Source organism: Antechinus flavipes, chromosome 1 (assembly GCF_016432865.1).
Source record: "Antechinus flavipes isolate AdamAnt ecotype Samford, QLD, Australia chromosome 1, AdamAnt_v2, whole genome shotgun sequence".
Taxonomy (NCBI): domain Eukaryota; kingdom Metazoa; phylum Chordata; class Mammalia; order Dasyuromorphia; family Dasyuridae; genus Antechinus; species Antechinus flavipes.
In genome coordinates this window covers 697,022,763-697,035,845 of record NC_067398.1, presented here as the reverse complement: position 1 = coordinate 697,035,845, position 13,083 = coordinate 697,022,763, and the positions used below count along the sequence as shown (strand labels likewise).

At 47.3% G+C, this 13,083-nt stretch overlaps 2 protein-coding genes across 2 annotated transcripts; both read right to left on the bottom strand.

Moving 5' to 3' along the window:
- Nucleotides 1-50: 50 nt before the first annotated feature.
- Nucleotides 51-8,055, bottom strand: LOC127548503 (disintegrin and metalloproteinase domain-containing protein 1a-like). Its single transcript, XM_051975947.1, has 3 exons — nucleotides 8,037-8,055; nucleotides 432-2,710; nucleotides 51-291 (listed from the first exon to the last, which is right to left on the bottom strand). Exons 1-3 carry the CDS (start codon nucleotides 8,053-8,055, stop codon nucleotides 268-270), a joined length of 2,322 nt encoding a protein of 773 aa, XP_051831907.1. The 3' UTR covers nucleotides 51-267.
- Nucleotides 8,056-8,887: 832 nt separating this feature from the next.
- LOC127548498 (disintegrin and metalloproteinase domain-containing protein 1a-like) lies at nucleotides 8,888-11,359 on the bottom strand. Its single transcript, XM_051975938.1, has one exon. The coding sequence runs from the start codon at nucleotides 11,357-11,359 to the stop codon at nucleotides 8,888-8,890; it is 2,472 nt and encodes an 823-aa protein (XP_051831898.1).
- Nucleotides 11,360-13,083: the final 1,724 nt, after the last annotated feature.

Sequence of the window (13,083 nt, the reverse complement as noted above, 5' to 3'; positions counted from 1 at the left end):
ACACCATTGAATTTATTCTTTTATTCATACCCTCTCTCTCTCAGGGAAAACAAAAGAGACGTTTTTCTGGGACAGCCGTCCCACTTCCATTTCCATGGTATGTCCCATTCTTCGTGCCCTGACCAGGCCATGGGGACCACTTACTCCCAGGAAGGCAGGTGACCCAGAAGGCCATACGGGCAGCCCATGGCAGACTGAGCACATGGGTCCCCTTATGGATGAGGTGGATTCACTTTTTCAGAAGCTTCACAAATTTCAGTACAATTTTCATCCGTGATTGGCCAAGGGATACTTTGGGAGAAAAAAAGCACAAAAACAATAGCGAGCAGACTCATGAGGAGGATGATATTGACAATCAAAGCTGAGATTACGACAATGATGGCTGGGATTTTTTTGTATTTATTAGGACACTCTGGAGAGCTTGTACTCACTGGAAGGGCGCTCTCAAAGGTGGGACTGAGGCTGAGAAGGGGCGATTCAGAACCCTCATATGTGTCCGATTTGGCTCCAGGGGTAACAGCTCCAGGCGCAGCTGAGCGGACAGCGTGAGTAGGAGGGAGGTTTTTAGTAGACATCGGGACTCTGACCGCCAGAGTGACAATGTGGTCCTCCGGAGGGGGCCCGCTGTCCACGCTGCCCCCCGGGCCCTCGGCCTCGCACGCGGGAGGAGCGTAGCCGGCGTCACAGTGGCAATGCTGCAGGTTGTTGCAGACCCCTCGGCCGTGACACGTGGTCCCGGGCTCGCACTCGGCCCGCGGCCCCCCCACATCGGAGCACGTGTGGTTCACACAGACCTGGCGGGGGCCGCACCAGGTGCCCGCCTGCACGGCCCCTCCCTCGGGCTCAGCCGCCTCCTCGAAGAGGTCTGCCGCCCAGCACCACGCGTCCCCCAGGGGGACCTGGATCAGGGTGTGGTGCTTCCGCATCCGGGGCAGCCTGCGCACGTGCTCACACAGCAGCTTCCCGCACAGGACGTGCTGGGGCTCGCAGCCCACGAAGGCCTGAAGTAAGCCGGGCTGGCCGCGGCCGCAGTTCCCGAAGCGGTCCCCCCGCGTGTTCAGGTGGCGGTAGCAGCTGGGCGGGGCCGCTCGGGAGCCCGCCCCGAACAGCGCCTCGCACTGGCTGCGCAGGCTCCGGCAGCGGCCGCGGTAGCAGCGGCCCTCGGCCCGGCAGGGGGCGCCGTCTTGCTTGTAGCTGTCGGGCGGGCAGCGCGGGGACGCGCCGTCGCAGTACTCGGGGAGGTCACACTCGTCCACGCTGGGGCGGCAGGGCGTGGCGGCCTCCAGCAGCCTGCACTCGCTGCAGCAGGGCCCGGAGGCGCAGGCGGAGCCCGGCCGCCTCTGGCACGAGGGCAGGCAGCAGGCCTCCTCCGGGCAGGCGCCGGGATCGCCGCAGTCACACTCCTCCCCTGCGTCCACCACGCCGTCCCCGCACCTGGGCTTCCTGGGCACCGGCCGGGCCGCGGGCTTGTCGTAGAGGCAGGAGCCGTGCGGGGGGCGCACAAAGGCGTAGAGATCCCCCAAGCTGCAGTTGCTGAAACTGCCCTGCAGGCTCACCGGGTCCCCCATGAGGCAGGAGGGCCGGTCCGGGCAGAGGCAGGCCGCGTGGTCGTGCCTCATGCCCAGGTTGTGGCCCAGCTCGTGGGCCAGCAGCGCCGCGAAGGCGGCGGGATCTTCGTGCGAGAAAGCCTCGACTCCTGCCGCGCGCCCGGGCACGCAGGCCCCGCCAAGAAATGCTGCCCCCGCGCGCTCCCCCGGATCGGAGCCCACGATGAGATGGGCCGCGTCGTGCCTCGCCCGCCCGGCCAGCTCCCCTTCCCGCCAGCGGTTGAAGGCCCGCAGGACTTCCCCCAGGTCCCCAGACACCCTCACCCGGTCCCTCTCCGTCCAGATCTCCAGGCCGACCAGGACCACCCTGACCCGGAGTGCCCGGCTGTAGGTGTTAACGTGGGCGAGGGCGTCCATCACCGTGCGGACCGCCGTGGTCACGTTGCTGTTCCACATTAGGAAGCGCCTGTTGTCGACCACCAGAAACAGCTCCAGGTACTTGGTGTGGGACCAGATGTAGTTGACAGATTTGACGGGCTCTTCTTCCCCATGGCTATAATCCTCATTCGCTATTGGATACAAAGTGTCGGGGGATTTGGGGGTATTTTCTCCACTGACTTTACAGGAGCCTCTGACATGCCCATCCATGTAGTATACGACATGCTCAAACTCCTTCGAGGTGCCAATGGGCTCAATGCCGTAGACTAGTTTCTCTACAGCTATCATGCCTCTGAGGCCCGAGCAGGTGCTGACAGACACCAGGGATCGCAGCTCGCCTTCCACGTATCCATCATAAAAGCAGTCATCTTGGATAAAAGGCACATTCAGGTCTAAGGCCTCCTGGGTGTAGGTGTAGACAGGAAAGTCCTTGAGGAACAAGCCTCTTTTCAACCTCAGCTGAATTACGTGCCTTTTACCTCTCATTAATAGCATGTAGGACAGTTTTTCTGTTGATTGTTCCTTGCTTTTGAAAGTTACTAATTTCTTGGGGATGACTATTTCATAGTAAGAATAATGTTCCTGGGCACAACATGTGCCTGGGAGAAGGATGCCCACCCACAGAAAAATGATCTCCAGGCCAATGATGGACGAGCACAGTCCAAGACTTATCTGAGGCCCTTTGAAGGGATATTTTTTCCTCCTCTCATCCATGACCTGGCTCCCTGGAAGAGGGACCGGGGGATGTAACTGGTGAGACTAGAGTTGTAGCCACAGACATGGCCCACAGGAACCAGCTGGTGATGCCTGAGAATCTGTCCCTGAGTACCTCACCTTTGGTCTAATGACACTTGCCATGCAGGTGGCCTGCAAAGGATCCCAGGTCCTCCGGCCACTTTCTGACTCCCGCAAATTCCCCTTCTGGTCTTTGCCACAGCCTGATTCTGTGACCTTCCTAAGACAGCTACAGTTCTAGTGTTTCTTGGACCATTCCAGGCTCCATTCTTACTCTGATGTTGTCTCCTGAGAAGGCTTTACCAAAGAATACCTCAGTCCTGAACAAGGATCAGGATAAAAAGATTTAAAAAAAAAACAATTCTTACTCTTTCCTTAACTGGGCTCAACATGCTAAAACACCCCTCCCCCCCTGTGCCAGGCATCTGTTGCCCTGGCAACTCTAAGAATTCAACAGTTCCAGCCTCCTGTTCTCAAAGACCACACCATACCTTACTATGTTCCATGCTGTCCCTCTTGGCAGGCCAGTGCCTTGCCTCCTTGATCCCAAAGGCTCAGCTTCTAATGTGATGGTGACTTCAGAGAATACCTGAGTATTCACACTCTCTCTTCAAGGGGCCTCTGATGTCCCCCCTTTTCTCAGAGAACATGAATACTTTTTGTCCTCCTTGGCTGCCATATGCCAGTGACAACTGAAATTGCTGTTATGAGACCCCAGATGAAAACGGAATACCCTCAAATAGGGGGCACATAAGAATCTGAAAAATTGTAAGTGTTCCCTCCTTGTACCCAGAAAAACAAATGATTTAGCATCCAAATAATGTGCCCTCTGCTTCTACTAATACATGCTTTAAAACAAAGCTTTTTAAACTGTGAGTTGTGATCCCTGTCACATAACTGATTGTGAGGGTTCCAAAATTATAATTATCAGTCAATATTTGATTTGTGTACATATGTTAGATACCTATAATACCCGGGATCATGTAAAAATTTCTCAGGCAAAAAGGGATCACAAATGGAAAAAGTTTAAGAAATCCTGTAGTAGCTGGCAGATCATTTCTCCTGGGGGTCAGTGTTGGGCTTGAGGTCATGAAGTAACTTCTGACCGTCCATATATTTTTGGATAAAAGACCAATCATGCACAGAAAAATAGGCCAAAAATTAATTGGAAATTAAGTAACCTAATCCCAAAGAATAGGTGGGTCAAAAAACAAATCATAGACATAATTTCAACGAAGAGAAAGACAACATACCAAAACTTAAGGCATGCAACTAAAGTAGATCTTAGGAGAATTTTAGATCTCTAGATGGTTACATGAATAAAATAGAGAAAAAAAATCAATGAATTGGGCATGCAACTAAAAAAGCTAAAAACAAATTTCAACCCCCCCAATTAAGTAGCAAATTAGAAATTCTGAAAACCAGAAGAGATTAATAAAATTGTTAATAAGAAAACAGTTGAATAGAACTAAGAGTTAATTTTATTTAAAAAAATTAGATAAACCTTTGGTTAATTTGATTAGAAAAAAGTAAGAAATATTTAACATGTATGGGACTACCTGCCATCTAGGGGAGGGGGTGGGGAGAAGGAGGAAAAAAGTTGGAACAGAAGGTTTTGCAAGGGTCAGTGTTGAAAAATTACCCATGCATATGCTTTGTATATAAAAAGCTATAATAAAAATAACTTTTTTTAAAAAAAGAAAACCAAATTACTAGTATCAAAAATGAAAAGAGTAAACTTACCACCAATGAAGAGGAAACTAAGGAAATAATTAGGAGCTATTTTGCCCGATTATATACCAATAAATCTGACAATCTAAGTAGAATGAATGGATATTTACAAAAACGTAAATTGCTCAGATTAACAGAATAGGAAATAAAACACTTAAATAGCCCATTTTAGAAAAAGAAATTGAACAATCCATCAAGGAACTTCCTAAGAAAAAATCTCCAGGCCCACATATATTTGCCTGAATGATTAGCTACCAAACATTTAATGAACAATTAATTCCAATACCATATAAACCATTTGGAAAACAATGAAGAAGGAGTCCTATCAAATTACTTTTTGACACACCTATGTCAGGAATCAGGAAAAACAAAATAAAGAAAATTATAGACCAACTTCCCTAATGAATATTGATGCAAAAACCTTAAATAAAATATTAGCAAACAGATTACAGAAATTTGTCACCAGAATTATACACTATAACCAAGTAGGATTTATACCAGGAATACAAGGCTAATTCAATATAAAGAAAACTATTGGCATAATTGAGCATATCGATAATAAAACAGAAATCATATGATTATCCCAATAGATGCAGAAAAGGCATTTGATAAAATACAACTACACTAGAGCAAAAAAAATAGAGTTTTCCTTAAAATGATAAGTAACATCTATCTAAAACCATCAGCAAGTATTCTATATAGTGGGGATAAGCTTAGAAGGATTCCCAATACAGGGGTGAAACAAGCATGCTATTATTCAATATTGTACTAGAGATCACTGTTATCACTATTATTCAATATTGTATTTGAAATGTTAGCTTTAGCAATAAGAGAAGAAAAAGAAATAGAAGGAATTAGAGTAGGTAACAAGGAAACAAAATTATCACTTTGCAATTGACATGACAGCATATTTAGAGAATCCTAGAGAATCAACTAAAAAGTATTAGAAACAAGTAACAATTTTAGAAAAGTAGCAGGATATAAAATAAATACATAAAGAATATTTCTATATGTTACCAATAAAACCCAACAATGAGATAGAAAGATAACTCCCATTCAAAATTATTGTAGACAATATAAAATATCTGGGAGTTTACCTGCCAAGAAAAAGCTGGGAACTATATGAACACAAATTACAAAACATCTTTCACATAAAGTTAAATCTAAACAATTGGAAAAATATCAATTGCTCATGGAATAGGCTGAGTTAATATAATAAAAATGACAATTCTATTATTTTTTCAGTGCCATATCAGTCAAATTGCCAAAACTTCTTTATAGAGCTAGAAAAATAATTTTTAAAAGTCATCTGGAAAAACAGTCAAGAATATTGAAGGAATTAATGGAAAAAATGCAAAAGAAGGTGGTTAGTCATGTCAGAACTAAAACTATGTTATAAACAGCAGTCATCAAAACCACTTGGTACTAAAGAGTAGTGGATCAGTAGAATAGGGTAGGTACACAAAACACAATAGTTAATGACTATAGTAATTTACTGTTTGCTTAAACCCAAAGACTCCAGCTTCTAGAATAACAACAAAAAAAATTTCTGGGAAATCTAGAAAGCAATATAGCAGAAACCAGGAACTGACCAGCATCTCACATCTTATATACCAAGATAAGATCAAAATGGGCTCATGATTAGACATCATGGGTGATACTATATGCAAATTAGTAAAACAAGGGATAGTCTACTTATCAGCTTTGTGAAGAAGGGAGGAAATTATGGCCAAAGAAGAACTAGAGGGCTATCTAACCGTGTTTTGATCCAGCAATGTCACTTATCTCTGTATCCCAAAGAGATTAAAAAGAGGGAAAAGGACACATGTGTGCAAAAATGTTTGTAGCAGTCCTTGTTGTAGTAACAACAAATTGGAAATTTTGTGGATGCCCATCAACTGGGGAGTGGATGAATAAGTTATGGTATATGAATGTTAGAATATTATTCTATAAGAAATGATAAGCAAGCTGATTTTAAGAAAGCCTGGAAAGACTTAGATGAACTAATGCTGTGTGAAGTGAGCAGAATCAAAAGAACAATGGTACACAGTAACAGCAAGATTATGTGATGATCAACTTTGATAGAATTGGCTATTCTCAACAATATAGTGATCTAAGACAGTTCCAATAGATTTGGGCTGGAAAATGCCATCCACATCCAGAGAAAGAACAATGGAGACGCAATGTGGATCGAAGTATTAGTATTTTCACCTTTCTTTGCTTTTACTTTCCTGTGCTTTTTTCCTTTTGGTCTGATTTTTCTTATACAACATGACAATATGGAAATATGCATAATCTATAGCAGATTCCTTGCTGTCTTAGAAGGGGGGAGGTAAAGGAAGGAGGGAGAAAAATGTGTAACACAAAATCTTACAAAAATGAATGTTGGAAACTATTTTTATGTGTATTTGGAAAAATGAAATACTTTTGAGGGAAAAGAGGCAACATCTCATACAGAAAAATGTCTTAAATTGTCCAACTAATCCAAGATGAGTTCTTTCTCAAAGGAATAAAACAAAGTACTCACTCCAAAAGAGAGAGAACAAGCATGTATATAGTGCCTACTATATGCTTAGCTTTTATAAATAAGATCTAATTTTATTCTCACAACAATCTTGGGAGGTAGGTACTGTTATAATCCCCATTTAGAGCTGAGGAAACTAAGGCAGACAGAAAGGGTATGCAAGTTGCCAAGAATAATACTTGGGGAAGGATCTAAGCTAAATTTGAATTCAGGTCTTCTTGACTCCAAGACAAGTACTCTGTGCATGATGGTGCCCCCTGCCTGCAAGTTACATAACTTCTCTAAGGCTACATTTTCTTTTCTGTAATATGGGGTCCTTTGGAGCAGCTGGGTGGCACACTGGATAAGAGTGCCAGACCTGAAGTAAGGAAAATAGGAGTTCAAATTTAGCCTCAGATATTTCCTAGCTGTGTGACCCTGGACAAGTCCCTCAATCATATTTGCCTCAGTTTCCTTATCTGCAAAATGAGCTGGAGTAGGAAATGGCAAACCACTTCAGTATCTTTACCAATAAAACTCTATTATGGAATCACGAGAAGTTGGGAATGACCAAAAAACACATAAACATCTCACTCTCAGCTTCCTCATATTATTATGAAAGATATTAGTTAACTGTGAAGACCGAGTTATCACCCTCATACCTTAGAATCAGCTGGAGTCGGGATAAGCAAAAGTCCTTGGTCTTTATTCTTGGTTTTTAGGGATAGAAGTGAATTGGATGGATGCAGAATCTCCACAACCTCTCCTCTTCATCTCCTGCCTCAAAGTGATTCCAGCTACTCTTACTCCACCCCTAGTCCCTCCTACAATTCTCTGTATACACCAATTATCGAGTCAGCACAGAATAGTGGAAAGGGCCATTTTCCAATAATAATTTGGAGTATTATAGAGTATTGTCCAATTGGTAATTAGCCTTAAGTGCTGGTTGTCCATCCTCAATGCATCAACTCAAGAGTTTCAGCCCTTTACAAGTAACAATGCAGTTGATTTAATTTGGAATTGATAGAAAAGACTGAATCTAAGCAATGGAAGTCAACTTAATACTTTTATCAGTAACTTACGTTCAGGAATAGGTGACATGCCTACGCAATTTGTAAATTTCAGAAAGTCAGCCAGATGGAGCCATCTAATTGGAAATCAAAAGGACTTGAGATATTAATGATAGCTAATGTGTATATTGAACTTTAAAATTTAAGCTTTTTACACAGTCATCTCATTTGATCCTCACAACAGCCTTCTAAACTGAGGCCATTGTTGTTTCTATTTTACAAATGAGGAAATTGAGACAAGGGGAGATTAAGGAATGTTCTCAGGATCACATGGATCTTCTCTACCCAGTGGGCAACCTCATTGCCTATTCTAACTTATTGATTACTTGATCAAAAAAATTTAGACATAGGGGCAGCTAGGTGGCATCAGCCCTGAAATCAGGAGGACCTGAGTTCAAATCTGGCCTCAGACACTTAACACTTCTTAGCTGTGTGACCCTGGGCAAGTCACTTAACCACAATTGCCTCAGCAGGAAAAAGAAAAAATTAGACATGTGTCTAAAGTACCTCCAGTGAGGAAAGAGATGGAAGGTCAGTATTGGCCCCTCTAGTCATGCACTGTATTAGGATACTTATTCTTACAAGGGTGTTATGGCACCTCTGTGCCCAAATGTTGAGCCTTCTACAATATCCCAAATTCTGGGACCTCTTAGGAAATAAATCAAGTGTGGACAGTATTTTATTCATTTATTTAGACTCTTCCAACTCCAGATCGATAAGGTTGGAAAACTCCCAGTGTGCATTTTCATTTCCCAGCCATGGTCTTCTCCTGCTCCTCTAGAGGCCAGGAAGGCCAGTTACTTGGTGTAACTCCATTTGTCCCTACCTAGTGCCTTCCCTTTATGACATGCTCATCCTATGTCTCATTTTGTGTCTTCCTCTTTCTCTAACCCATTTAAGGACTCTTTTGCTGAGTGCCTGGATTTAGTCTTATAGAATAAATATAAGGAAACCAAAGTCAACAGGATGGCTAAGAAGATGATGGAAATCAAAATCCAGACAAAGAAAGTGTTTCCTGTGTTTTCTTCTTCATACATGGTAAGCATGGGAGGACAGGTGATGTCTGGGTAAGAGAGAGGGGTAAAGTTAGAAGTAGAGGAATCTTCAGGGGTAGGGGGCGCTAGAGAAGTTGCAAAAGGGTGTTCTTGAGCAGATAAGGCCGTTTCCTCCAGAAAACGGACACTGCTCTCAAAAGGAAAGGTTCTGATGTCCACATAAGGCACTCTGACATCCAGGAAAGTCCTGATCTCTGGAGGGGGCCCGCTGTCCACGCTGCCCCCCGGGCCCTCGGCCTCGCACGCGGGAGGAGCGTAGCCGGCGTCACAGTGGCAATGCTGCAGGTTGTTGCAGACCCCTCGGCCGTGACACGTGGTCTCGGGCTCGCACTCGGCCCGCGGCCCCCCCACGTCGGAGCACGTGTGGTTCACACAGACCTGGCGGGGGCCGCACCAGGTGCCCGCCTGCACGGCCCCTCCCTCGGGCTCAGCCGCCTCCTCGAAGAGGTCTGCCGCCCAGCACCAAGCGTCCCCCAGGGGCACCTGGATCAGGGTGTGGTGCTTCCGCATCCGGGGCAGCCTGCGCACGTGCTCACACAGCAGCTTCCCGCACAGGACGTGCTGGGGCTCGCAGCCCACGAAGGCCTGAAGTAAGCCGGGCTGGCCGCGGCCGCAGTTCCCGAAGCGGTCCCCCCGCGTGTTCAGGTGGCGGTAGCAGCTGGGCGGGGCCGCTCGGGAGCCCGCCCCGAACAGCGCCTCGCACTGGCTGCGCAGGCTCTGGCAGCGGCCGCGGTAGCAGCGGCCCTCGGCCCGGCAGGGGGCGCCGTCTTGCTTGTAGCTGTCGGGCGGGCAGCGCGGGGACGCGCCGTCGCAGTACTCGGGGAGGTCACACTCGTCCACGCTGGGGCGGCAGGGCGTGGCGGCCTCCAGCAGCCTGCACTCGCTGCAGCAGGGCCCGGAGGCGCAGGCGGAGCCCGGCCGCCTCTGGCACGAGGGCAGGCAGCAGGCCTCCTCCGGGCAGGCGCCGGGATCGCCGCAGTCACACTCCTCCCCTGCGTCCACCACGCCGTCCCCGCACCTGGGCTTCCTGGGCACCGGCCGGGCCGCGGGCTTGTCGTAGAGGCAGGAGCCGTGCGGGGGGCGCACAAAGGCGTAGAGATCCCCCAAGCTGCAGTTGCTGAAACTGCCCTGCAGGCTCACCGGGTCCCCCATGAGGCAGGAGGGCCGGTCCGGGCAGAGGCAGGCCGCGTGGTCGTGCCTCATGCCCAGGTTGTGGCCCAGCTCGTGGGCCAGCAGCGCCGCGAAGGCGGCGGGATCTTCGTGCGAGAAAGCCTCGACTCCTGCCGCGCGCCCGGGCACGCAGGCCCCGCCGAGAAATGCTGCCCCCGCGCGCTCCCCCGGATCGGAGCCCACGACGAGGTGGGCCGCGTCGTGCCTCGCCCGCCCGGCCAGCTCCCCTTCCCGCCAGCGGTTGAAGGCCCGCAGGACTTCCCCCAGGTCCCCAGACACCCTCACCCGGTCCCTCTCCGTCCAGATCTCCAGGCCGACCAGGACCACCCTGACCCGGAGTGCCCGGCTGTAGGTGTTAACGTGGGCGAGGGCGTCCATCACCGTGCGGACCGCCGTGGTCACGTTGCTGTTCCACATTAGGAAGCACCTGTTGTCGACCACCAGAAACAGCTCCAGGTACTTGGTGTGGGACCAGATGTAGCCGAGGGCCTCGGTTCCCACCGTCTCTCTGTCTTCCGCTCTCTCTTTCTGCCCCCGGCTTCGGGCTCTCGGGCCTTCCTCTGCCGTCCCTCTGCAGCAGCTTTGGAGCCGCCCCTCCCTGTGGTACAGGACGGGTTCAAAATGTCTTGATGTTTCAATGGGTTCAACGCCATAAACTGATTTCTGGAAGATCGTTATGCCCCTGAGGCCCCAACAAGTGCTGATGGACGCGAGAGACCCCGGCTCCCCTTCCACGGATCCATCATAGTGGCAGTCGTCCGGGACAATAGCAATGTCTACGTTGGGGACGCCTTTGGAGTAGGTGTAGACAGGGAAGTTCTTGACAAAAACCCCTCTTTTCAGCTTCAGGTGGATCACAAAGTTCTCGCCCCTCACGGGTAGCAGGTAGGCTACTTTTCTTTCTGGGTCCTCCCTTCCCTTGACTGCTATCTTCCTAGGGATGACTATTTCATAAGTGTAGTCCATTGGTCCTGGGGCACAGGAAATGCCGGGGAAAAGCATCCTGACCAATAATAAACTTCCCAAACTGATGAGGGAAAATCCCAGACCCACACCTAAGCCTTCCATCTTGGAAGCCTTCAGTGGGAACACTGTCTTGGGCTCACCCATAACCACTTGGTTCTCCAGGAGAGGGTGGGCAGACCTCAGTAGAGCTATGTCACAACCATAACCCAAGTGGGGGTACAGATGATGTTGGGGGATGATGTTGGGCCTCTGTCTGTCAGGTCTCTTCCTGCTGCTCTTTTCTTATAGACTTGTAGAGTGTATTGGTTCTCAACCCTAATGAATCCCGAGGTTTTCAGATGACCCATTGGATTCCCTCACTGCCACCATGCACCTCACTTTTGTCCTTCAGACTGTATGTATTTCTGTGACTTTCCTGAATAAGCTGTAAGCTCATTTCTCCTTGGGGTACCCTGAATGAGCAATAAAAGATTATTGCTATCACAATTGGGGTACTGTCTATCAATCCTCTTGCCCAAGACAATTCTTGGAGAAGAAAGAAAAATCATCTTTGATTCCATTACCAGCCCACAGTGGACACCTCACCTCCAGAGCAGCAGGCATCCATTCCTCTGCTAGATATTTGAATCCCACAATTCCACAGTTGGGGGTCACAAGGCCCTGGGCTTGGTTTCCAGGGATGATCAGGATTCCCAAGTAGAAAGTGGTCTCTTCAAAGAGACAAAATATTGGTTTTGTCTTTTTATTCTAGTACCTGGCACACAGGAGTTATTTCAATCAGTGTCCAAGGTCACACAGGTCCCAGGTATAGCAGGGACAGGTTTTAGATTCCCCCAATTCCAAATCCAGTGTACTTTCCAGTGACATATATTGTGACATCCCTCCATTGGCAGCCTCAGGAGAGTGATCTTTCATTGTCATGCATATACTGTAGTAGAAAGTTGATGCTCCTGTGATTTATAGGAGGAACCTTGTCACTCTATTGGACTCTAGTCCCCAAATTTTTTTTGAATTCACATGGATTTCACTCAAGGAAAACCAGCAGCAGCTCCCATGGCAGGGACTGGGGAGGATACTGTTAGAGCCATGTTCAAGACAGGATATGTCTACTCAAATAAGGGTCTGGGAAGATTAAGGGACACTTTCATGACATAAAGTGTGAAAAAAATGAACTCACTTCAGTCCCCTCCCCCATTATTCTCTTTGTTATTCTTTTTTCTTTGGGGATATTGATCAAAAGGATGGTCTCATCTGAGTTGTAACATGATAGAATGAGAGCTGGGTTCCCATCTACTTCTGACTTATATTTAGTGTATGACCCTAAAAATGTCACTTATTCTAAATGCCCCCAGGGAATTTTCCAAAACTTTGTTGAAACTGTGGTAATGCAGAAAATTCCTACAGGCATTCCCCCTTACCAATGAAATTATAGATTTGGATTTCCTTTCTCATTAATCAAAATAAAATAAAGCTCTTATTTAGCCCATGTTCTGGTTTTTAAAAATTCTCTTAGTGAGAAAAATTCTGCAGTTATTTTGTAAAGAGGCAAATTCGTTCCCCTGTTCTCAATGTTACGTTCAAAAATCAGAATACCTTCTGATAAGTAGCCTTTTTACATTCCATTATCATTTTCTACCTCAACTGATCATTCTAATATGAATGCCCCATAGGAATCTCAAAGTCAACATGTCTGAAACTGAATTCACTCTCCATCCAAAATGATCCCTCTCACAAACATCCCTGTTTTTGTCTAGGCAGTATCCTCCCAGCCATCCAGAGTCACAATTTTGGTGCTAATCCTAGCTTCTCACTCTCCCTCATCTCCCACATCTGATAATTTGCAAAATCTTGTGGATTCCGCCTTTCTT